Here is a 27457-nt window from a genome sequence, read left to right as displayed (position 1 = left end):
TCTTTATACTGTTTGAATGAGTACTTAAGAGAACTGAAAAACTAATCACAGAATAAAATTTTTTGTCCAAAATAAGTTTTTCCCTCAAGAAAGTGAAAAGCTGCATCAAAATATGAAGAGCTCTGGTAGTCTTCTTACGTTTTGTGGTTGCTGTTGACTTAATTAAACACAAGAGAAGAGGTGGGTTTTTTTCATTCGAAACCCAACCTCACACACATTGCCTGTGCTTGTAATTCTGGTCATTCATGTAATCCCTTTCAACCACTGGCCACAACCCTTTCCCCCACTGACACCCACTGACACACACACACACACCTACACTTCAAAGCATCCAATTGGAAAAAAATATGATGCAAATTTCCAAGTGTAAGCTCCTACCAATTTTCTTAGTTAAAGCTTTTTTATAGTGTTTCATGTCACATACCTGCTCTGATTTTAAGGCATCCACTTGCTGCTGAAGGTTATTTTCATTCTGTGTAATGGCTGGTAATGATGTTTCCTCTGTCAGCCTGTCTGGCATCCCATGCAAATGTTCCACAACAGTCTGCTGTCCTGGTTTCAGCATTTGCTGGACCTCCTTCTTTTTTGTTACTTCATGGCTGCAGTCTTTACCAGAACTTCGATTACCTCTTGAATTTATTCCTTCATCAGCTTTACTCCTTGAACCAGGGGGTTTATTCCTACTTTCAGATGCCGGAGTAGCAGCCTTTAGAGATTTTCCTTTGGAGCATCTTTTCTTAGAGTCATTACTACTACTATTTCTTTTCTGAACATGACTAACTGTGACTTCTAGTTCTTTACATTTCACTAGAATTTGCTCTTTCTCATCTTTTAAGGATTTGACTTTTTCATTTAAATAACAGATTTCACTATCCTTTGACTTTAACTGTTCAGAGAGATCAGCAAGTCTCAGGGACAATTCCACCTTCTCACGCTGAGTAACCTGGAGTTTTTCCATAAGTTCTGTTGCATCTTTCTCAACAACTTCTCTAGCCTCAAATATGTCTTCCCTGGACACCTTTATTTCTTTACTCCCTTCAAAACCAGAGGATTTAGTTTTAAATAAAACTGGTCTATTGCTTTGTAAGTGGCATACCTTTTCATTCAAAGCTTTAAGTTTGCTTTTATATTCAGCTTCCTGCTTTTTCTTGTTCTCTTCTAAATCAGTTTTTGCCTTCAGAAGACTTGCACATTCCTTCTGTAATTCCTTATAGCTAGCTTCAAGTTTTTTCTCAGTCAATGAAAAGGCACTCTTCTGCCTTTCAGTATCCTCTTGCAGGATACTGTTTTGGTTTTTAAGTTGCTCATTTTCAGTAATAAGCTTTTCTATTCTTTTTTGCAAGTCCAAAATTTCTGTCTTAGAGCTAACACCACTGTTACAAAGTAAGTTTTCTTCAGAACTATTACAAAGTAAGTTTTCTTCAGAACATACCAACATATTTTTTAATTTCTCTTCCAGAGTTTCATTTTCCCCCTTAAGGACATTATTTTGTGTTTCTAATTCTGAACATTTTTTTTGAAGGGTATCTTCTCTCTCCCTCATTTGTTCCTGCATCAACTCAGTTTTAAGCTGCAGCTCTTGTATTTCTTGTTCAAGGGTACCCTTCTCTTTTTCCTCTTGCCTAAGCACTTCAATCTCCTTCTCCAGTTCATGGATTTGAAGTGTCATTTCTTCAGATTTGGAATTTACAATAGACTGCTGTAAATCTTTCAGGTTTGTAATCTCCAAAATCAACTGATTTTGCTTTGTGATTAAGTTGTCCTTTTCATATTGCATGGCTTCTATCTTTTGACTCATTTCATTTTGCATTTCATCTAATTGCTGCTTATGGTGTATATTTAAGTTGTGTTTAAGGCTTTCCATGTTCACCATGTGCTCCTTTTCTAAGTCTTCTTTAAGCCTGGAAAGTTCCTCTTCATGACTAAACAGAAGATTTGTCCTCAGTCTCTCTAATTCTGCTTCTTGAGATTCTGCCATCCTGTCCAAAACTGCATCCTTCTCCCTTTCCAGCATTTCAAGTTTAATTTTGTAATTTGTGATTTCTGCCTCATGTTTTAATTCCAAGTCTTTCCTAAATTCAGAGGCAGAAGCCAGCTGAGTTTTTAAATCTTCAATCACAAACCGGTATTTTTCAGCTTCATTTAATCTACATTCCATATCCACTATAGTTTGCTTGGCCCTTTGAACCTGCTCTCTTGAAAAATTCAGTTCTTGTAGAAGATCTTCAATTCTAGTTTGTTGAAGAGATTTCTCTGTTGCAATAACTTCCATCTGTTGTGACAATTCCTGCTTTATTTTTTCCCTTTCCTTATCAGCATCCTGCAATTTTGCATTCAATTCATTAATTTTAATATTCATTAAATGCATTTGATCTTTATTAACATTCTCATTAAAACACAGACTCGAAGTTTGCTCCAATTCTACTTTTTGTTGCAAAAGACGCCGCTCCATTTCTGCTGCATGCTGCTTAATTAATTCTTGTTTCATTTGTACAATCTGCTGGCCATGCATTTCATCTAGTTCAGCCTGAAGTTGTGCCAGTCTCCTTTGTGTTTCTAATTCCATTCTTTGCACAATGTCAGCTTCAGACTGGCTGTCTTTATAACATCGTTTCTGCAGTTCTTCCACAGTTCCCATTAATTGTTTTACTTCATCAGAACATTGTCTTTCTTTCTGTTTGTAGGTGGTAAGTTCAACTTCCATGTTACTTATTTGCTGGTTTCTTAGGGAAACTTCTTCTTTCAATTCTTCAAGTAATTTGCTGACATCTGATAATTTTTCCTTTAGCTGAAACGCATTTTTTTCCTCTTCCCCAAGTTTTGCTTCCAGCTCTTCAACTAATGCTTCTTTTTCTTTTAATTTACTCAAATCTTCCCCCTCTTTTCTCTGTTTTTCCTTAAAATAGAAGAGGAAAGCCATGTTCTTATTTTTAGCTAATTATCTGAACATGAAAGAACATTTACAGATTTAGCTATTTAGTCTTTCTTAGAAGGCTAGAGAGGCTATGTTAGTTATAAAACATAAATTATTTGCTGACCTCATTTGGAAGTTTCCTGTATCCTTGGAATACTGAGAACTCCCACCCTACCCATGTCATCATGTCTCTCCCTTACTCTTTCCAACCCCATTGTGTCTATAACTTTCAGTAATATTTGATTTTTTAGGTGGTTTTAAAATGTTTTTCATGGAGGAGAATAAAAAAAGTACACAATGGAAAAAATTCATTCTTCGCTTAATGCAGAGAAGAATGTTCAAGCAGATAATGTAATTCTTTTTTCTAAAATAATATAATTCATTGAAGGTGTTTTAATACATGAAACATAGTTTCAAAACTTGCTCTAAATATTTCTACAACTCTTATAAAATAATATATAATACTGACATAAAATTTTCAGTTTTAAATTATATACATATTATGTCTTAGTTAACAGAAACAGTGTCAAAACCTTAAAATTGTTGTATGCATTCTATGCAGCAAACTCATTACCTGTGCTCTGGATTTTTTTTTAAAGGAATTACAAAATCCTAAAAAGTGTTTAGGAAAAGAGATCTTTAGAGTAAGGAACATACCATTTCATATGTCACTATTTTCTCTTGAAGATGTGCAATCTGCTCTTCAAGTTCTTCATTCTTCTTTTGGTAATTCTTAAGCAGACTTTCTTGTTCTTCTAGCTGTTGCTGATGTGAAAGTATCTGTTGCTTGGCTTGCAGTAAATCAGCAGCTGTGCAACTATGGCTGCTGTTCCTTAGGGCTTCACTTGCCTGCAACTTGAATTTTAAAGAAATAAAACCTAAACTACATCAGGTTTTTCAGAAAATGCTTGTGCTACATACAGAAATAGTGATCCTTACTTTCTTCTTCAACATCACAAGTCAAAGATTTCTAAGTTTTTTTGAGGAAGTCAAACATCCTTATTCATTTGGGAAGACCAGCCAATAATTATTTCATATTAATTAAATATTCATGGTGAGGTAACATAGGACAGCAGTGTCTCAGATACATCAGTGTGTAGTAAAACTCACTACTCGGAGCTATGGAGCCCATAATCAGATTTTTAATAATAAAATCTCAGGCTTCAGAATATAATCCACTTAAAACTCAAAATGAGCTATATAATGTGCTTAAACAACATGAAAGACTACAATATTCAACTACAACACTGTAGTCTGTATGCCTGTGGCACCTCAATCACCGTGCTTGTTAGAAGAAATGTCTTTCTGAATCTTCACTTTGTTATTTAAACTACCTTTTAATAACACCACAAAGGAAGCTTTTATTCAGAAATTTAAGGACTGGAGTGTGAATCTGTGGCCCATGGAAGCTGATGGCTGGATATTTTGATTTCAAAGGGAACATTTCTGCCCAAAGCTCTGAGAACTAACTACCCAAGTATTTTTCCCCAGGATAACTGCCACAATTAAGTACTTATCAGAAGCTATTACCACATAATAGGAAAGAAAATAGACTAATATTTATAATTTTGCAGTTAATTATTCTATACTGTGACAACAACTGCAGGACCAGGAAAATGACTGCTGATCTATGCTAAGAGGCTGATTTTTGAAAAATGCACAAAACATTTTTTGCAGGAAGTAGCTATTTATGGCACCTCCAAACAACACAACTATTGTCAAACCCAAATAAATGTTGGCAGCTGTGTAACTTACATGCTGAAACTGAATTTGCAGTTTTTGACTTTGATCAGTAAGCTCCAAGAACTCCCTCATGGTTTCATCCTTCTCTTTCCGTGCCTGCTGCAGGTTAGTAGTGAGCTGAGTGATAATGTCATCTCTTTTTTTGATAGCAGCTTCAAATTCTTGCAGCTGTAAAAGATAAAATTTAAGCTACTAATGCACATGAAAATTACAGTCAAAAATACTAGCTAATTTCAGTTAGGTAGGAATAAGTCATCCCTAACCTCTCTGTTTAAAAGGTGTCTCACTAGTATAGTTTTTATATTTTAACAAGCTTTATTTCTAAAAATTTCAGAAGGAGGGCTTTTTCACCCTCATTGAACAATACACGATCTCTCCATAAAATATAGTTAACAAATAACAAAATCTGAACTTTTAAGAAGGTTAATTAGTTAAATATATAACTTGCTTTTAAAATAAAAAGTGTGGCCACATAAACAAACCATCATAAAGGAAGTCAGAATATCTACTAATGGTGTTTGTACAACTACTCATGTTCACACACTTTTCCCACAATAAATGCAAGTTATATCACCTCTCACTTGAAGTGCAACAAACAGCATTCATTGTACTAAAGGAGGGTATCCTACACTGTGAACCCAGGGAAATCATTCATAACTACACAAGAAAATCAGTTCAAGCTGCAAAAGGGATACAACATATTTAACAGATGAATCTTTTGTAATTTGTAATGATGACAAAATTGTAAGAGTACAAAAAAATTCTTTGCCAACTGTTTTAATTTTTGTAGGATTACATTCAAGCAGTCAAAAATTCTACAATCTGGATTTGCAATATTTTTGTGTGCATTTATATAATCATGTATCAGTATAAAGTTTCTTTCCCAATTTGAACTCACTTAAGGCTAGTGGAAGCCTCCTCTCTACACGTTGCAAATTCCTTAAACCATTAGTAATATTCTCTAAGTGCTTTGTTTACAATATTCCCCCAAAACCTTCTCCAAGTTATATGCTGAATCTTGGTTTTTAACATGGTAATGCTTCCAGATAAAGTTATTTTTAGAATACTGGAATCAGCTCCAAAAAAAAAGCACACAAGCCTAATGAAAATACTAAATGTTTGTTATAGTAGAGAAAACCAGGAACAGATCAGGAACTTAAGAGTGCTACACCTTTGCTTTAGCATCTGTTCAATGAAATTGAAAATGTAAACATGTTGGTTCCAAAGAACATCATGTTATATAATTTTCAATTTTTTAAATTCAATCTCTGTTTTTGACATAGGCAGAACTAAAGCACACAATTATCTTCTCCACTCCCCTTTTACAATTCATTTGTTTCTTCTGAAAAATAAACCATATGCATTTCTCAACTGAGATACTACTCACTGTACCACTAAAAACAAAATTATACTTCAACCATTAAAATATTATTGTACCACAGCCCCAAACCCAAAACCACTCAATTTTGATTAAGTAAATTTTTATTTTATTTTAAAAATTTGAATTATAGCCATTTTAAAAATGCAGTTTTAAAAAACATTTTCACTTTCTACTCTTTCATGAAAAATTACCAGTAGTTACAATCATTAGAAATACTTATTTTCTTTATTATGCTTTGATTATGACTATTATGTTTAGCACAACAGATACAAGACACAGTAATTAAAATTCAACAACAAAGAAATAATAAACCACCTGTTAAGTGCGGCAACCACTTAACTGGTGCTATGGTGGATAAAATGACATATTATCACAGATTGATAATAATAATAATAACAATAATAACAACAACAATAATAATAATAGTAGTAGTAGTAGTAGTGCTGCAACAGTGAAAATAACTGAATATTAGATTTTTTAAAATTTTACAGTACTTTGCAAAAAAATAGCAAAATACAGTGACATGACCTGAATCCAAATTAGGAGAGAGACAAGTAAGACATAAAGCACAGCAAAGCACTGACTTGAGTGCACTGCACCACTGGCTTAAAGTGGAAGAATATTCTTTACTTTAGAACTTAAGTTTATATTCCAATGGTATTTTTAAAGTAAGAAATGCTTTCCTGTAAACTCAAATTATTAGGTGTTTTAGATTAAAACATTCTGACACTGTTGTTTTTGCATTTCACACTGTGAAGTCTGACATACAAATACATTTTGGTTCAGTTATATTATTCCTTAGGGAGTAAAACCTGAGGTTTTTTGGTCTTGGAGGAGCAGGAAGACATTAAAGTCTTTGCATAAGTAGAGAAGAATTAGGGCTTTTCTTGAAGAAAACTGTCTTTCCATTCCTAATCTGAAGAATCTCACTGTAAAGACAATTCAAATTTTAATCACAAAATACAGAGAAAAAAGACATACAATGGAAATGCCATTCAAAGTAAAAGAACACATGGCATATGACTGAAAGAAATTACATGTAATTAATTCTATATCACACACTGAGTGCATTCTGAACAGCTACCATTAGTGTGAACTCTTTCCAGCGAGGCTCTGCATTTTTGCATGTAACCAAATAGCAAGCAGAAAGCAACATAAGGTAATTATACCTGTTGCAATCCTTCTGTACCATAGGCTGCCCTCATTTCTTCTATCTCTCTGCTTAGTTCTTCAATCTCTTGTTGTTTCCCAGCCAATTGATTCTCCATCACCTCTAGCTGTGTGTGTGAGTGCTGCATTCCATGCTCTGAATGAATGTCTCCAACTCCAAATTCTTCTTCCTAAATCAATCCAAGTTCCTTTACATGCCAATTTTTATGTTTTACCACAGTAAATAAAGTCAAGCATCACATTCTGTACCAAATGCCACCTTAGAACATTAACATACAATAGTGCATCAAAGATCTTATTGCCATGGTAACCTCCTTTGTTAGTATAATTCACACCTCAAAAGCACTGACACAAAACGTTTCTGTGAGTTGTGCTCTATAAACTTAGCCTTAATAGATGGACTAAACTGGTTTGCATTTCAAGTTTAAGGATACACTATATTAATATAGCAAACAATGTAGATGTAGAGCACAGCATGCAAAGTATTAGTCAGCAACACAGTTTTTGTTCAAAATTGAGGTGTTTAGTATTCTCCATTAGTATTCCGATTCAATTTGCAATACTGTACCCTGATTAAGTCTGCAGGTATAGCTGTTCTTGTCACAAAACTGCAACCATTTACCTGTATAAAGACAATTTCTAAATACATTATTTGAAATAATGCTTGATTTTTATTTCCCCTTACTTGAGTCTTATGTGGCAATTTCTGCAGACCCACGGGAATTATTATGCTACAAAAATTTATTTCATTTGAAATACAAAATAGCTTTCCATATAGTAAATTGCATCAAAGTAAGCATAGATAACAGGTAAAACACCCAAAATTTCAAAAATAAATACTACTGTCTAAAACCAAAAACGTTATTACCAATCAGCATCTATAGAAAACAAAGAAATTCAAATTTAAAGGTCAATGCAAAGCTTTATCTTTTAAATCATTAAAATACAGCACTATTGCATTTTGAATTACATGTTTAATATTTTTACATATTATTAAAGATAGTTATGCTTTCTGAAAGATTTTTATACACCACAAAATTCAGTCTTTCTGAAAGTCACCTATCTCTTGATAGGGGATGAAAGGCAGTATCATAGATTTTCATTCTCAATTTGAAGGAATTTCATGAAATTGAAAACAAAAAATACACATTTGACATAACACATTCGAAAATAAATCTTCTTTTACTCACCTAACACTGCAAGGCCTTTCAGCTTCTATGAGAATTTTGGTTCTAATGACTGTACAAACCAAAACCAGCAAATCTCCAAAAGGCAAGCACAAGCCAAAGTAGCAGTTATAGGCAAAAAAAATCCAAATGAAAAGAGCATGCTGGGTACACATGAGTAGTGGTCAAACAAAAAGGCAGGCTCTTAAAGCAGCAGACCAATGTTCAAAAATGAGAAAGCAAGAAAAGCTGCATTTCTCCTCAGAGCTCATTATTACATCAGAGTCTGAAACAAAAATAATGGTACTAGAAATGGAAAGGCAGCATAGTATTTCAGATCCAAATACTATGTTTAAATCAAAAAAGAAGCTGCACTGCTCAGATGTCTGCATAGCCTGGATCAGGACTTACTTACAAATAACAACCATGCCTGAGCAAATCAATAAGTGCACTGTTATAAATGGGATCAATACAGTCATTGAATTTGTATTAGGCAAATGGACAAACTGCATTAGAGAATTTGCAGTGCTGATACAGCGCCCTTTCAATTTCTGATTTTCCCAGTAAAAAAAAGACACCACAGAGTTTACTACTTTAGTTTAGAAGGAATAAAGAAATTTCATCAAACAGCAGTCCAGGCAGCTCATAGAGGCACTGTGTATCATTTGTGCATTGCCAGATGTTTGCTTTACTTTCAGACACACAAATGTCTTTGCAGCGCCTAGCACCAACATCTTTATTCAGATTTTGGCACATGTCCCAGATTAACAACAGTAGTAGTTTAATAGAAACTGCTATGAAATCCTTCCTTTCCCCTTTGCAACTCCCATTTTACTTAGGCTTAATTGATAAAGATGCAGTGTAGAAACACTGTAATCTACCACAGTGGATACACTTCTCTTCCCATGAATCATGGCTATGTGTGACTATCAAAGATACTTTATAACAACAGCTAACAGGAGGAAAGGCACAAAAGTCTTATCTCATTAGCTGTTCAGACTGCTCAGCAGCTGAAAATTCTACTAAAGACCTTTAACTCAGAGAAGAGATTTTGCTACACACATTCAAATCAACTGTGTGGAACGCCAGAAATCCTGCTCCATTTCATGGGAGTGCAACTTCAGCATCACACAAGTGATGCACACAGTAACATGGTAGTCCATGCTCTTCTCATCTGATACCTTCTTCTTTCAAATGTCTCCTGGCAAAGTGTAAGTGGAAACATGACAAGGCAACAAATTGCACTGCAATCTGTGAAAAATACCCCAGCCAGGCAGCCACAGCAGGGTGCTGTGTTGAGGGAAGCCTTGGGAGTAGCCTGGCAACCCCCAGCATGACAAATTCTGCTGTGTAAGAGCAAACAGTTGGTAATGAGTTACTAGCTTAAAATATCTTAATTAAAAATTAATTTTCCACTCATCTGAAATATAAGAATTCAGTAGTTCAGATGCCAACTTGAGTGTCAATTGATGGCTAAACAAGGCCTGCAGGACTCTTGTGTTTTGGATTATGGTCCCAGTGATTTACCCATTTAAAGATCTTCTGCAACTCTATAAATGTTCTTCATGTAGATTCTTATATTTCCTTCTTTAAAAGCTTTGCAGTTCACCTTTAAACTGAAACATTCTTATGCCTTATTTACTTATGATCTGCTGAGTTACATACCCCAGGAAACAATTAAACATTGAAAAAAATCAAACCACACACCATTTTAACATAATGGAACCAAAGAGTAACAAGAGCTCTGGATAAAATTGCATGAGTAAATAATCACAAAATAAGAACAGATTAAATTTTACAATACATTACTCAGCAGTCACAGTTTTGGTGAACAAACAATATGAAACAAGTAAAGGTTATGGAAGTTTCAAAGGACATTATGTCTGATTGTTCTTCCTTCCTTGCATTTTCAAAATAATTCATAGAAATGTTATTTAGTATTATAAAGTAAAATATAATCTGTAGTCTAATGGCCAAAAATAAAGGTTTAATTTCTATTGCATCAGTTAATATATAAGCTTAAGGCAAATGAAAGGAATCTTCTTTCTGAGAGACACAAGGAAAACCAACCTCCACCACAGGATTAAGGCAGTGATTCATGACAAATACCACCAGAGGTCAGGATTACATTCATGAAATCACGGTACCCTATCTAATGTTCCTTAGACCTTGGAACACTTGAAACTGTATCTCAAAACCAGCAGTAATAATATATAATGTGTAACTACTTACAACATTAATACCATTACTACAGAGATTTCCCTCTATAAATAATAAATTCATGCTCAGCATAAGTCAACACATACTGTTCTACTTAAAAGACTTGTTTGATTTGGTAGTAGAAACATATAGAAGTATCTGGAACGTATTAACAATTTTACCTCATGTTTTCTTTCCCCCTTCACCCATTATTATACATTTTGGACACCTGATTCCTTCCTAAAAATTAATATTTAGACCTTGATTATTGCTTGTCAATGTTTTTAGCCTCTCCTGAATTTTCTAGTTATGTCACAACTGACTATATGGAACTTAGCTAAAATTAGCAATCAGGTTACCTTGGGAAAATGAATTTCAGCATATTTTGGAGGTTTTGGTGGGGAGGGTTTATACTCCATAAATAAAGGCCATCTTTAGATTGTAGCGAAAATAGTTACAATCCTGTAACTAAGGTTAGTAACTTCTAAAGGAGAACCACTGATGACTTTTTAAAATATCATGGCTTAATATATTTTTCTATACAGTAACAGAATAGCAACTGATTTCTTTATGCAGTAGTTAAGGTTGAGGTATAGAATTTCATTAAAATTTATAGAAGCAAACAACTTTCTACACTTTGTATTAACCATCTTTTCAGAGATACACTCTGCATTTTGGAAAGAGAACAAAGAGGAGAAAAGAATCAGATGGAACAGCTCTTCAGTTATACCATAAAACTGAGGCATATGGAAAATGTATGGGGGCAACTTTACCTTACACAGTTATAAAATCCCTCAAAATTTTAACTGTTAGGAGAAGCCTAACTTCCCTTAGCTCTGAGTTCAAACCATAACCTTAAACAGCTAACCACCATTATCATTTAAGATTATGCAGATAGGTGTCATTGCTGCTCATATGGAGGAACTTGTCCCAAAAGACAAGCTGGACATATGAAGGATTTGCCAGTCTTCAGTCAGCTACTACCTGGAGAGTGTAGGTATTAGAAAGGTGGCTGAGCAAAACTGAACAAAATACTGTATTTACAATAAACTTCCTTTAATACAAGAATTCTTACATAAATATACCTTCAGTTTTGCTTAGATGACTGTATTGCCTTATAATTTTGTGTCTGGTAAGTCTGCTAAAGAGGGAAATACCTTATCACTTAGTTTTATCAAGAGAAGGGGCTGAAGAATTAGCACCATCTGATTTAATTTATCAACAACAACAAAACAAACTATTTACAGCCTGTTTGAATTCGAAGCATGACAACCTCAATTCAACTTAATTTCTGGCAAAGCCACAAAAAATAATACAGATGTTCTAATCTATAAGGAAAAAGATGGATCAACAGGCCTATGTCTCTTCAAATATGGGTTTTCTTAGCATTCTAAGGAATCATGTACTTGGAAAAAAACATAAGCTCAATATTTTACATATCTGCATAATTATGCTGCTACAGACAAAATTTAATTTATTCTCATCTCCCACTGAAAAGGCTTCCGATCATTTTATTTACAGTGTGTCCATGAATGGAAATAGAGCTTTGAATTATAAAAGTAACATTACAGCTGATATGAAACTTATTGAAAAATCAGCTCCTAAAATATTTGCATTCCTAAATGTGATGTCTCTCCATTTCAGATACCAACTAATTGTAATGAACTGGAATTAAAAAGAGTTTATTAAAGATGGCTAATCTGACAGCTTGAGCTGGCTCTTTATGAGAGCCAGTATCATGCTTCTATTAATAAGTTTTGTGTTGCCTATTTATGTCTTAGAAAATAACTCTCAGCAAGGTAAAAATTCTTTTTGCAGGAATAAGCACTGCCTAGTAATGCATCTGCCACTACAGTTTTTAGGAAATTGATAATTTTTGTAAGGAATATTCAGATATCTCTGTTCTTCAGATTCAGCAATTCTACTCTTCTGTGTCTTCAGTATTTGAAAATTTGGTCGCTAATATCCTCTGCAGATTATTTATGGAAATCTTTGGAGAATTTAGTGCTTAGATGTGGAACTCCATTTTAAAATGAGAGCTTTAAATTCAACTGAAACTGAAGCCCCAAACACTAAAATCAGAACACATCCACAATTACCATTAGGCATTATACCAGATGTTTTCTGTATCTTGTTGCCCTGTGCAAAAACATGTTTTCTTCAGCTTTTGCAATCAGTCTCCAGCACTGCTTCCTACCACCTTATAAGTGGATCAGAATTTCATCCATTTCATACATATATATGTAATATGTCTCACTTCTCAAAATACATGAATGAATATCAATGACATTGTCAACTGTTTTCAAGGGTTCATTCTTCACATAGTGCAAATTGCATTTAAAAGTAATCACATACCATGGTGATGCATATTCTAAAAAGGTGCACTACAGTCATGGCAATTCTTCAAAAGTATGTCTGCTACACTCTTGACAGCAAACAGCAATGAGATTGATTTGATTTACTTCATCCCCTCTTCCTTGTTGCCAAGCTTAAGATTCTGGGTGTGTTTGTTCTAAACTGCTTAGCACAGAGAACTACAAAATAAAACCCAGACTCCCCCAACACAAAATGATTGTTTGAGACACGAAAAATTAGATTTTTAAATTAAAACCAATTCCTACTTTATTCAGATGTTCCATGGCTATTTCTTGCTGGCATGTTCTTGACCAACATTTACGCATGCGGCAGTTTACTCCTTACAAACATAATTGTTTTATCTGACAGGACACAAGCTCCACACACACAACTACCCTTCCATGTGACAGAGATGACTTGTAGATGCCAACGTGTGGGCTGACACTGTCTAGCAGCTAAGCCCCTGTTCCACTCACTCATTCCCCCACCAGCAGGGTGGAAGAGAGAACTGGAAGGGCAAAAGCAACTGAAATTCATGGGCTGAGATACAGTCATCTTAATAAGTGAAAGAAAACAAACCAGCCAAACAACAGGCGATGCACAGGCAATCACTCATCATCCTCCAGGAGCAGACTGACACTCAGCCAGTCACTGAGGCTGCTCTGAAACTCATTAAATTGTAATCGACTTGTTAAATAGTCTCTCACAGAAAATTAGCAGGGATTATGCACAGCCAATAGTCCCATGGCAATACAAAGCATTAATACGACCTTAAGGATGACACTGCTGCAACAGTTTATGTATATACTGCATTATTTATTACAGTAGCCATCCCATTATGGAGTTGACATAATGCTTGCTTTAATGGTACATTGATCATACCAGTAATAACATGCAACAGATTTGTCCATGTCTTTCTTTCCTTCTCCTTTTGAAAAACTATGCACAGCATTGCAGCAAACATGTAACAGAAAAGGTTGAAAGAAAAGTTAGGAAAAGCATTACTTCAGTCTTACCTCAGAACTGTAATCTTCTACTGTGGTGGAAATTTCACTTTCCGGCTAAAATAAAATATTAAAATATTTACAATGATGGCACTCTAAAAATACTAAACAAGACATTTTCCATTTTACAGTATTTGAAAACACAAAGGTGTATGTGAATTTAATAAGAGTATATGTACAGCAATGGTCACCTTCACTTCCTTGAAATCCCAGCTTTAACAACGACATTTTGCTGTTGAACTATGATCACAGAAACACTATAATTACCTGGTAAAATTTTCACACAACTACAGGTACAAAATAATATTTTGAAAATTAAACTTACTTTTCTGGGATTTTTTTTTTTGTTTTTTAAAAAGAACTGAGAAGTACCATGAAAATAACTTGTCTCTGCTACATCAATTTTACCTAATTCGAAACTCTGCTGGCTTAAGAACACAATTGTGTATAGAACATAATTTTCATACATGCAAGACTTTTGATGCTGACTAGAATTTTAAAACAAACACTCATCCTTCAGCTTCCATAGAAACCAAGGAAAAATAAGACAAAGACTCAAATCTTGTGATCTAATGAAGCAGAGGAATGAGGGGAACAAAGCCTTAAGAAACGGAGCACAGATGTGTTATGGCAGATGCCTGAATGAAACACAGTGTATGTTGATGAACTACATAAACTGTATGAAGTTTGAGAATCAAAATGTTCATGGGAAAAGATGCAAATTATGTATATAGGGTGCACGATCATGGAATAAGTGCACTTGAAAGAAAAACCTGAAAACTTTGAGAAGTGTCACCGTGAGTTAGAACTACTTTGGCAAAAATTATGTGCAATTAATAGAGCTTGTCTAAAATTCACTTAACAGGTTAGCCAGCCTCAGATTAAATTTCTCAATTTTATATTGAGTTCTTTCAGGCTTATTTTTAAAGGAACATGGTATATGTTTTACATCAGAAGACATAGGTAAAATTTGGAAGGTCAACGGTGTTTAGTTTTAGTTTTTTTCAATGTAATCGACCACTCCTACTTCCCGAAGTTCTGCAGTTTTCACAATCCTAACAATATTGATTCTACGTATTTTGAATCCAATATGCAGCTACAGAATGTAATTAACATAAACAAAGGGTATTGTTCCACATACAGAGTGCACAATATTGCCTTAAAATATTAATTTGGAAGTTATAATTCATACATTACATATAATTTTAAAAAATAAGAACAGGTCCACTGCAAAAATAAGACACAAACTGAAACAAAAATCAAAATTGTGCTTTAAAAGTCTAGGGTGAAAAAAGTACTTCTGCTATGAAATACAAAATTAGTATTTTAAAATATTTCATTTTTACACAAATATATTTTGTTCATATTATTTATATCAATATTTGTGTATATATATATATATATATATATATATATTAATCCAAAAAATTACATCTTGTTTGTAGTCTATGTCCTTGGTTTAGGACAAAATCCTCTGGAAGAAATAAAATCAGAGAAAACCACGTTATTCTTTTTGTAACAGGGATAACAAATATGGTTGTTATCTTCTTTGAATTTTTCATGGTTTGTTTCAATTCAGGAGTCTTCACAAAGAATGATTAGAAGCATTCCTAGAGAAGCTCAGAAGAGTTACTAGAAATATAGTATATATATAGCTAGATCTAAGAACTCTTCAAGAAATATTTATATACAGCATGAAATATAGGCACTTCTCCAACATACAAGAAACAGAAACAAATAGTCCCACTTCTTCAATAGTTTTTCCTTGTGAAAATTCCTTTTTAAATCATAAAAACAGTCTCTTGTTCATAACAGAGAAGAAAAATGAATTTGTACATCCTCAGATAAACTACAGGTAGATAAACCTAGTAGATAATTATAGAAAAAGGGAAATAATTTGTATGTTGAAGCTTAGGCTGGAGTGAGAAAATATTAATTCTCATAGGAAGCTGATTACTGAAAATAATTCTCTTGTTTTGTTATGGCAATTTGGCCAGATATGATATTTTTTAAAAAGTTAATATATTGCTGGTCCTTTCTGAATACCAATCTAAAATTAAAAAAAAAAACAAATGTTTTTTTACAAAATCATCAAAACCACAAAGTGCTCCATCAGTTTAGGTGTACATTATCTGTTAGCAGCATAAGTAATCTTTCCAAATTTCCAACTTCTGTCCTGGATCTAGATAGTTATTTGCACATTAAAACCAAGTCATTTTGCTGAAGGATTCTATCATTTTAAGGACAGAAGGATGGCCAAATGAACTCCAGATAAATGCACTGTCTCCTTTGCTAATGGGATCATCCAAACCCTGCTAAAAACCAGTTAAAGAGAATTAAATACTATGAGCTCACACATTACACCCCAGACTGCAAGACTTCATGATATTCTTTTGCTATCAGAATCTATAACATTACAAATAGTCAACATTTTACAGGCAATCTTGCCCTCCAAGCATCTATGTTACTTCCTAAGACCTGACCAACTTTATTTCAAATAGAGTTCCTTCCATAATCAAGCTACCTGCTCTGTATCCTTCAATTCTTCTTTGGTGAACAAAAGTAATTAGGTTTTACATAGCTCATTTGAGCCACAGGGGTCCAGTCTCATTGGAAATAATTTCAAAAAATTCTTACTACACACTTCGACAGGACAATGCCAAGAAGGCTATTTATCAGGTCTCAATGCTCCATGGAATTTGAAACAGGTGTTTGTTACACCCTCACAGTTGTTTTGCACATATTCTTTGAACTGTGTCCCACAGTATTTTCTTGCTGCAAACAGTTACTCTCTTCTGGCAAAATACTTAACACCTTATTTAGTATTTTCTTCACTGACAATGTAGTTGATTGCTAAAATACTTTGAAGAGACATCTTAAGATTCTTTACAGACAACTATCTCCATCAATTCTGAAGATGGTACCTTTAATGATAACAGTATTCAGAAAATTTTTAAAAGTTCTGTCTATGTACTTCAGAGGAAATACTGCAAAATGATACAAAAAAAAAAAAAAGAATATCGGCCTGTGGAATACAGTAGGCCCATTTTAGAGTAACTTGTTTCTGTATGCAGTTAAGCACTGCTCACAAGTCATGTTCTTGGACACTGGGCACCCAACAATACCCCAGGATTCACAAAAGAATTCATATACAAAATTGGCCACAAAAACTGTAAAGTGATTTTCATATTTCTTTGGAAAATTTCCATAGGTGACAATAAAACATTTTGCAAGAACCAATATACAGTTGGTTCTAAACTACTTGAATTGCAATGGATGAAGGCATAGACTGACTATTCATGGAACAGAATTCTATCTGAAGGAAACTGCTGACTTGTTTTATGACTTCAGTGAAAACTGTCACAAAAATGTAACTGTAACAAAAATGTAACAAAAGGATGGATTAATTATGGACCAAGTTACTTTGACTTGGTCATTTTCAGATGGGTTTATAGCGATTCATAGAGGATCACAAATAAGTCTAATTAAGGAGCCCATGACTAGAAGTGAGGCAAAGAGAATGTAAACAGAATATCCCAGACATAAAACCCTCTCTTTAGGTAATCCTGAACCTTATGGGCCTTTAATACTTGTAGAACATTCTGAATATGAAGGGCTATTCTTTTATATTGCCTTATCACGTTTTCCTTAGCTCCTAATATCAAAAACCATTCAACTCAAATTCTCTAGTAATTTATGATCTAAACCAATTTACTATGATCAAATTGAAACTGAGTGCATTTTAGTGGAGATAAACTGCTGCCAAAGCTGATATAACCTGCAGCGAGGTACTGAACTCTGCAGTGTGTAAACCTCTGATGGTATCAGAAAACACCATCAACAGTGGTAACCTATGCATTCAATTAGGTTTCTATTCTTTGGTAACATGGCTTTATAAATGTTTAATCTAAAGTGAAATACCCTGTAATTGCACAGACCATTCTCCAATACAGGTAATTTCTGTGCCAGTAAATCTATTATATATGAGTATTTTATGAGTATTTACAGAGATAAAGGAAGGTGTAATACCAGAGGTTGTCTTATGAATCAAATAAAATTGACAAGTTATCCTGGTAATTTTCTGGCCAGATGGTGAATAAAAAGAATGACTGGCTTCAATCAGAACCATATGCTAGTGAGAATTTCCTACCTTCTCTTGCGGCACTGCCTTTACTACAGAACAGAATATTTCCAAACGTTTGCTTTTCTCCATTCTTCAATTTCAAAACATGTTCCAATGGATACTGTATTATCTGAAGAGACTGGGCTAATTTTGCTACATTTTATTTATCCATATTTTTTTCCAATTCCTCCACCTTGCTGTACATTCCAGAATAGCTCTTTTCTAGTCAAAGTCCTTAGTTGCTCTTGGCTTTCATGCTTCCATCACAGCAATGTCTTACCACATTCACCACTTATGCCTTTTCTCACTGAGGCATCCTCACTGTTTCTCCGTATTGCTTACATACTTTCTGATTTCTGATTTCTCTCACTTTTCTTCATCAGTTCTCAAGAATCCTACCCAGAGTCTTCTTCTTAATCACTTGCTGATCCTTGTCTGTCAAAATCTCAGACACTAAAAACTGGAATACCTTAGAGAAATGAAACAAGAACACGGAGCTTTACCACTTTACAACTGTTAACTTTACCACTTTACAACTGTTAACTGTTAACTGTTAACAGTTAAGCTATTCTAAAACTATTACCAAAAGGACCTTTAAAAACCAAAAGACGAGTTATTAATCCAACCTTAGTCAATTAGCAGGTATTCTTCATCACAGAACTTTGAACTTTTCTTTTCTAAGAAGCTTTGTATAATACCTTTTACTACCCAGGTGACTCAAGGACAATTTTGCTGTGACACAGGTTAATTAATTTCTTTTGCTTTTCTGGCATTAAGACATTCTTGCAAAGCAGCGTGCTCCAATCCATGGTTTCAAGACTTCCCAGAAAAGGTGATCTAAGCAATTATCTACCTTAGAAGTGACTTTTGTTTTCTTCCATTTTTAGCTACAGAAGTCACAAAAAGAAGCAATCCTAAACCCAAGATTTTAATTGATTCTGGCTCATTTTATAATGTGGTCTAGGTTATTTTTACTTTTATATAGAAAAGGACACTGGAAGTCAATACCTAAAGGACACTATGGATGTCAACATCTAAAGATATCGGGGTGCAACAGAAGACAAAAAATATTCTCTTTGTGAAAAAAAAAGACAAAAAGCATTCATGAAACAAGAGACCCAATAAATATAAATACCAACTAGCACTTCTCTAAGAAATCTTGTAAATTGTTCCTCCAACAGTGGATGGAAACCTTAGAGATTACAAATGATTTCAATGGAATGTAAAATGTAATGGCTAAACAATGATAGTTCTTCCAGAGTTCTTCCAATTAGTTTCTGCAACTCAAGAGAACACAGAGGGATAGAGGAATGCACCCTTAGGAACACAGAAGGAAAAAAAAAAAGGAATTGGATGACTGCAAAAAAACCTCTTTTACTCTAAACACTTTTGTCCTTTCTGAAAAGAAACTCTTCTGCCTTCACAAGGGAAATAAGCTCTCAGAGGAGTATCTCGCACTTTCTGATATTCATATTGAGTAAGAGAACCCTTTTTTACTTGTATTTGGACATGCTAATTCCCCTGGGGAGTTAAAATCATATTAGAAGAACTGCAGGGAGATAAACTTCTACCCACAAAAATACCACAGAGAAGCCCAGCCAAGATTTTTAGATAGCCAATATAGTCAGATGTTCTGAGTCTGTATTTTGTGGTACAGAAAGAACAATTCTAAATATCAGTTCCAGTAAAAGATGAAATAAATAAGTAGAATCAAAGTTTAGCTAGAAAATGATCCTGGATAATGCTTCCAGTAATCCTGTCTCACTCTTCTGACACAGCAACCTCCATCGACTTAATTTTGGGTGAAAAAGCAAACAGCTCAAAGCTGTAATTCTCCATGGCAGAGATTAGCCTGAAACTGCCTATTACAGTGGCTGCCATTTCAACTCAGCAAGCTCCAATCCAATTACTGTAATACAGGCTCTGGGTCCAAATCATTGCACTTGTAAAACTAAAACCAGTAAAATATGAGATTCACTGAAACACTTTCCGAGTTTTTCCCCTTTTATTAATATTGCAAAGACTTTAGCCATCATCTTCCAACTACATAATACCAATTATTTATTTAAGTAATATGAGTAAGGAAGCTACAGACCACATTTAACAAAGAAAAATGCTCTCCCAATTGGGAGCAGGGCGTTTTTTCTCTTTTGTGGAAATGAACACTGGTATAAAAGTCACTAAGTAACTCAACAGAGTCAAATTACAAATTCACATGATTCTAATGCTTACTCTTTTAAAGCTACATTTTAAAAAAGAAACAAACCACCTCCACCAGCAAACCAGAAACCCCAGTGCATCTCCATATTTATTTATTTAAACAAAAGACAAGGTGCTTTGGAAGAAAGACAGACCTCAGAAAAATCATACCCCATCTTAAGATGTATCTATGCCTACAATCTTTACCAACTGCAATGCAGATATTTTTTCCAGCTCTAAAATAATCTCTGTCTTGTACTGCATGCATTTAGAGGCCAACACAGGCCACTAGGACCAACCTGATCTAATTAGACCCACTCTGAGCACAGGATCGGACTAGACAACCTCGAAGGCCCCTTTTAACCCAAGTTATTCCATGACTCTGTACTTTACCTTCTTTCTCCCACTGTACTAGAGATATTTATCCTAACAAAGGAAATACATTAGCAGAGTCCATCTGCAACTTCAAAATATATTTGATCAAGGAAATTACTTCATACAGTTGTCCTATTTATGCAGACTATTGCATTATTAAAACAACAATTTAAGTGATTCTCTCTAAACACCTCTCTTCCCTCGCAGTCCTCTCTCTTTAGCTGTAGATAATCTGATTCATTCAATAAAATACATCTTTCTCTTTTCCTAGAAGGCAAAGAAGTCATATCTTGATCTAAGAAAATAGTTATTTTGTTATCAAATTTCTTACTTCCTTCAAGAAAATCTGAGTTGAACAGACAGTTTTATTGAGTTACTACAGTTCTGAAGTCTTAACATGAGCTTTCTAAGAATTAAAAGCTACAGTTTAAAGGCACACACCTACAAGGTTCAAAATGTCTAGTGTACTGATATATTGATATATCTATTACTGATATATATAATCCAGGGTATTATAGGCTTAAAACTGTAAAATAAATGGATCAATTACTTTGCAAGTTTTCATTTGCACGTATCATTTAGTCCATCTGCCTCTCCACCATGGTAAGTTTGGGGGTTTTGTTAACAAAAATGCAAAAACATTTCAGAAAGTGTAATTTCTCAGTTAGTCCTCAGTCGCTGGAAATTCAATAATGGAGCCAAAATTGTTACAAATGGACTATCCCAGCACAGGACTGGCAAGCCAAAATGCAGAGCATTCATCTGTACCACATCAAAAATTACTGTATTCATCTGCACAGAGCTGGGAATTTGCATTGAGATGCTTCCTCAGAATGCCACTCATGTCATTGCAGAAGCACTGGTTTCAAAAATGGAATAAGTTGTTTTGTAAATAATATCAGCCTTTCTTGTCCCTTCTATCTGTAATGACATTACATGAATTCTTGTCCACTCAGAACTAAACTGGACTGCGACTGTATGTCACACAGCATCTTCCAAACTTCCCAGAGAAAGTACTTTCAGCAAATGGCAATTAGAATTATATTTCATTAAGTAGTAAAAGTAGAGTAACTGTTCACCAATCTCTTAAACCACTCAGGTCTCAGTAGTGATTTCTAAATTCATTCCTTGTCCTCATTAACCAGAGTGACTCAAATTACATCAAGAATACAAGAAAGATGTTTAGTTTCACATTTTGGTGTAGCCATAAGTGAAGAAACCAAATATCCACTTCAATCCACAACTTCTAATAAAACAAAATTAATTTATGCATATTTAAGGAGTATAGCAATACAAACACACTTTCCATACCCTACAGGGAACTGACTACAATAAAAAATTACGCGAGTAGACAAGTAGAAAGTGTCTTCTCTGGACATACTAAGTCAGACAGAAGAAGAAGGGAAATAGTGTGCAAAATCTCATCCAATTCCTTTATTTCCACTCTCAAAATGAATGGATTATTTTATGCCCACTCACTCCAAAAGTGATTGTTGCCTGAGACGAACTTACCTCAATGGTGTAAGCTGGGGTGTGTTTGATAATTTCTCCACTATGCAAAGTCCTGATAATAGCAAAGTCAGCAGTAGCAGCTCCTCCCCTTCGACTGCTGCATGTGGATATTTCATCACTTCGAGATCGATCACTTTCAATCCCATCTTGTATTGATTCTTCATCTTTGATGTTTGCTGTTTTCTTCTTCTTTTTCTGCTTCTTTGATCCATTTTGACCATCAGTTTGTGCCTTCCGCTGCCTAAATTGGGCAAGCTGTAGAGAAGACAAAATCTTGTTAAAGGTGAGTTTTCCTCTTTATTACTAATGACATCCTCTACAAAGCCTTACCCACTATTCTACAGAAAGCTTCCAATTAATCACTAGTGAAAACAAGGTGGAAGTTAGTATTGCATATGTGAGACAGACCCAGATTATTTTTCCATTTAGATACTTTGCTTTGACAAAATCTTAAATGTAAACCAACACCCAGTTAATTAATTCCTTTTCAGCTTCATACTCAAAAGTTACTGTTCCATAGACTGATACCTAAAAATCAAGACATTCAAAGGTAAAGGTACAAATTTCATTATAAAGGACAAGCACAATGAAATAACCTGATCTCATTTTTCAATTTCATAGGAACTTTAAAATAATTTACAGAAATTCCTTTTAATTTTTATTTCAGAGACAGATAAAAGCAAACTTCTCTTCAAGCAAGTATAATATGAAGCTTTTAAAAAAGTTTGCTATAACACAGTTACTGAAAACACAGAGAAATAGCAAAGTGGCAAAATACTTATTAAGGGAATACTCTAAAACCAGAAAGTGAGCAGATTACAAGACACACTACCTTGTAGCAAAACATGCTGATGAACAAAAAGTCACAGGTGAGCCAGGCACACAGTTTAAAAACCAATTAGTATATAAGCTATTCAAATACAGTAAGACACTGCCTTTTGAAGAGCTTATCACTTTTAATCACTTTACAGTGGTTTACACAAGAAAATCCATTTAATTTTTTTTTTCTTAACAAGAACAGAAGTTTTGTTCAAATAAGTAAAACAAGCACATTGGGGTTTACCAATTAAAATTCAAAACTAAAAAGATCTTATCAATAAAATCTGAAAACAAGAATCATTACTTTCCAGTTGAAGCATCCAACATTATGTACTACAATACATTTCATAAATGTAGCTCCAGCATACAAATAAAGACCCTAAAGCTTTAAATTTTCAACATCAACTAATACTCAAATACCATGGTTTTTTTAATAAACGTGCTGCAATTGTAAGAAAACAAATATAGAAAAGACAGCATTTGTTTGTGATATTCACCAGTCGAGAAAGCCAGGCTTCCATCCAACTTCTTCAGGAACATCCAAAGTGAACAGGACACACGGATCCCCTTTCCCAGTCACTGTTTGGTTACAGTGGAAGACGCCACCTGAAGGGTTTTCTAGCTCTCATCTGGCCCCAAGAGAGCTGAGAAGCCCCAGTCTAAATGCACCACTGAGAGATCAGCTCTGACTTGTGGCTGATTTATGCTTTTGTCCTTTTATTTGTATTTCTTCGTGGGTTTCTTCAGCCTCCTCTCCTTTCTTAGGACGACAGCTTGGCATATGGCTCCTGCTCTGTTTAGAGGAGGAGGACCTGAACATGTGCTGAGCCAAATATGCTCACCTAAGTACTTAATACTTACCTCCTCCCTACTACTTTTCTAATTAGTTCAACTTTGTGATTTTTTTTCTATTTTTAAAATATGTATCTTTTGTTATTTCAAAAAAACCCCAGTAAATTCAAAAATTCTAAACAAGAAAGGTCTCCTTCTACTTCAAAGTTTAAGAGGAAAAAACCCCCAAAAGAGCCAATCAACCACCCCTAAACCCAAATAAAGAGAGATTAAGTTTCTCAAAATGATTTAATTTCTCAAAAATGGGAAGGGAAAAGGTTTCAGTTGTTCGCTTAGGATATTACTACATTCTCCTCTAAAACTGTAAGTTTATCTCAATAAAATACTTTCAGTTTGTCCAAAAGAAAAGCAGAATTTGTTCAAAAGTTCCAATGATAGAAAGCAAACAACCTGACTTCAAGTGTAACTACAGAGAGATTTTGCTTTTTTAATGTTTTATTTCTAAGTAATAAACAACATGTAGCGCCACTGGTCAAGAACTCTCTTCCCCAACTTGATTGAAATCTTCTGTAATGGAAAGTTAAGTTGGCTTTTTAAAAGCAGCTTTACAGTCTTTATTTGTCTACAAAATTAGATGTGTAGCTCAAGGACAAATGAATTACTCCTTGTCTCTCTTCAAGTATTTTGCATATTTCAACTGAAGCATCTGGGCATGGCAGATTTCCCTGCTTTCAAAGTTGTCGACTTTCACTTCTTCAGAATTAACAGATTAAAACCTACCATGGCAGTTATAAGCAGATCCTGCTTTTTTTCTGTTTAAACACTGATGAAGATGAGCACATATGAAAGCTAAACATGTGTGAAAATGAAAATGTTACATTCTTGTATTACACAAGTTCTCAACTGACAAATTCCACTTGAGGATCTAGGACTTTGGAAATAACTGCACTAGTAGTGACGGATGCATGAACAAATCATAGCACTTTTAACCCCACACATTCAGGTACACAAAGAACTGTCCAGCTACTAATGCAATATGACTTTAAATTCATATTTTAAATCAAATTTTAAAAGCTATTAATAAGAGAAGCAGCACAGCAAAAAGCAACTGCTGACCAAACACATTTTGTGATGCTCATATCAAAACAAGGGAGTCTCAGATACCAAATTCCTTCTCATGAACTACAGTCGAGAATCTATCATTGTTCCAATGACAAGCAGGGAAAAGTCCACAACAGTCATGGAAGCCAAGGAAAACAAATTCTTTAGAATTAAAATTTTCAATTAAAAATACTTCCAGATTTTGTATTTCTAGAAAAATAGATTTTACTGGTGTGAACAAAATGTGAAACAAATACACTCTGATACAGTGCCTTATCCTCTCTTCCAGACACACCAGCTTAATTATGCCACAACTAAGCCTGTGGAGAACTCAATGCTGCTTCCATCAGTTCTGAATCTGCAGTTTTGAAACAATTCAATGTCAAGTCTCTGCTGAGTTACAAAACTTGTGAGCAAGAGCCAAGAATGCAAACGCGGGAGGTACTCATGGAGGAGGAAGGATGCAAGGAAACAGAAGCTGAAGGATATTTAGAACAGACTCTCTGCATTGATGCACCTCTGAGAGCCAACAGAGAACGAGCACCTTATCCTGGGAAAGCATCGGGAACACAGTCAGCCATGATCCACTTAACACATTTCTAGCACATATGAAAACCAATCCAGAGCATTTTTAACACTATTGACCTATCTGTCAGGACATTGCCTCCAGCTTGTCCATCATGCTGGTAAGATCTTGCTTGGATCCTGCAAGCAGTACTGAATTCTGTTAAAAATTTCATCTGTATTTTTCAGCAGTAAAGAACAATCTATTTTGCTCCTCGACTCTCAGCTTTTGCAACTAAATAAACGAACAACTTGCAATTCCCAGCTCACAGGTTTTTTCAAGTCCTGCTTCTGGGCAAAACCCCAAAACCCCAATACTCTTGGAAACAGGCATGTTCACTTCATAGCATTTAGAAAAAAAAAAATTATTGTCTGAAATATTCCTATCAAATCTCCAGCGTGCAATGAACCAAGACTGAAAATATGTTTCTTTCCTTTTAATGCATAAAAAGGGACAATAAAATTGTGCTGGAAGAATTACTTGGTAATTTCCAGATTTTCAGAAGTGTCATTTACAACAGCTACTCAGCTTTTCATCAGTTTGGAAAATGGATATTAGCAATAAATTCTGTCACAAGATGTTGTTTCTTATAAACAGAAAAATACTGAGAGTCACCAGTGTTTTTTCACTCTCTGGTAGTCACAAGAGAGCAGCATGCAGACTGACAATAGGTATACTTTTCAAAACAATTTCCCACAGCAAAAGAATAATTGAATAGAAGAACTTAGGTATTTAGATGATATACGCATTTATCTAGTTCTAATTATAACTTCCTACTAATTAATCCCAAGTCAATATACTACAGCACCAATTCCCACATCACAGACTGCACCAAAATTACCAACACCCTGGTACAACATTATCTTCACTTTTAAATGCCAGTATGCTCCAACTGGCAGAAAGTCAGAAATGCAGAGAAGAATCAATTGCTGTTAGGAACTAAATACTTACCCTTGAGACAGAAGGGAACTAACTTGCAGAGTGGAGGGGATTACTTGTGTAAATCATGTAAGTTATGACAGTTAATATACTGCTATAATTACAACAGCAGCATTATTTATTTATTCAGCTACCTTCAGCAGATTCTGACCTCAGGCACTTGCGCCAGCAATCTGGATTGCTGGGTAACACTGTCCATTGATTAGTTTCAAATATGGTATGACTGAACTATTTCTAGAGTAAAAGTCCATGGTAAAATAAAATTTGGCTCCAACATAATGTGAAACTTAATCTCTTAAGCACTTTTTAAAAAGTCTGAACAAAAGCTGCAACATTTAATCACTGCCTATACACCAGTAGAAGACAATACTGAAAAATATCCCTGAAAAGCAATGAAGCTATATTTGTAAAGCATCAAAAGCTATATTTTTAGTTCACATGCATAAAATACTTTTTAGAACAGAAACACATTCTGCATCATTTAAAACTGGATGTTGCTTTATGAATCCTTGTTATTCCTTAACATTCTCAGATAAGGTAAGAGATCTGGACAGCCTCATTTTCAGAGATATTACAGTCAACAGAAATTGAAAGTGCTCAGTGCTTCCAAGGAAGAATGTTAGGAAATACTATAAAACATATTTGCTGCAGTTACTGAAAAAAAAAATGCCTTCTAATTGTGAAGAAATTCATAGCACATCCTGTACAAGTATAGCTGTACAGTCACACTTCATGTACCTGTAAACAAACATTATTAGATTCAAACTTCAACTTTCCAAAATCAAACTCATTTCCATTTCATAGCTACAGAAAGAGAAGGGTCTGTTCATCTCCCACAGCTTCTCAAGTACAAACCCCTATTTCTTTGTTTATATTCATTCAAAGAAAAAGTATAAAAGGATGAGTCACAAACTTACAGACAACAAAGAACCTCAGACAAGCTGCTACAAGCAAGTAATTACACTTTTTTATTTTTACACAGTACAAAAAGAGCATGAATGGAGATTCACATCATGATTTTGCATTTCTCAACTACTATAACTTCAAAAGATGTTTCAGACACTGCTTAAACTTCAGATTAGTAAGTCCTCACAGACAGG

General features: G+C 34.5%; 1 protein-coding gene across 1 annotated transcript in view; it reads right to left on the bottom strand.

Moving 5' to 3' along the window:
- Positions 1 to 27457, bottom strand: part of AKAP9 (A-kinase anchoring protein 9) — a 105514-nt gene that overhangs the window by 58113 nt on the left and 19944 nt on the right. Inside the window, exons 2-8 of the mRNA XM_058808715.1 lie at positions 22142 to 22396; positions 13945 to 13989; positions 7777 to 7830; positions 7208 to 7378; positions 4670 to 4825; positions 3572 to 3769; positions 425 to 2896 (exon numbers count right to left, since the gene is read on the bottom strand). Of these exons, the coding sequence (XP_058664698.1) occupies positions 425 to 2896; positions 3572 to 3769; positions 4670 to 4825; positions 7208 to 7378; positions 7777 to 7830; positions 13945 to 13989; positions 22142 to 22396 (3351 nt within the window). The remainder of the gene's footprint in view (positions 1 to 424; positions 2897 to 3571; positions 3770 to 4669; positions 4826 to 7207; positions 7379 to 7776; positions 7831 to 13944; positions 13990 to 22141; positions 22397 to 27457) is intronic.

Source organism: Ammospiza caudacuta, chromosome 1 (assembly GCF_027887145.1).
Source record: "Ammospiza caudacuta isolate bAmmCau1 chromosome 1, bAmmCau1.pri, whole genome shotgun sequence".
In the NCBI taxonomy this organism is placed as follows: Eukaryota; Metazoa; Chordata; class Aves; order Passeriformes; family Passerellidae; genus Ammospiza; species Ammospiza caudacuta.
Note: the sequence above shows the minus strand (reverse complement) of the source record. Positions and strands in the feature narration are given on the sequence as shown.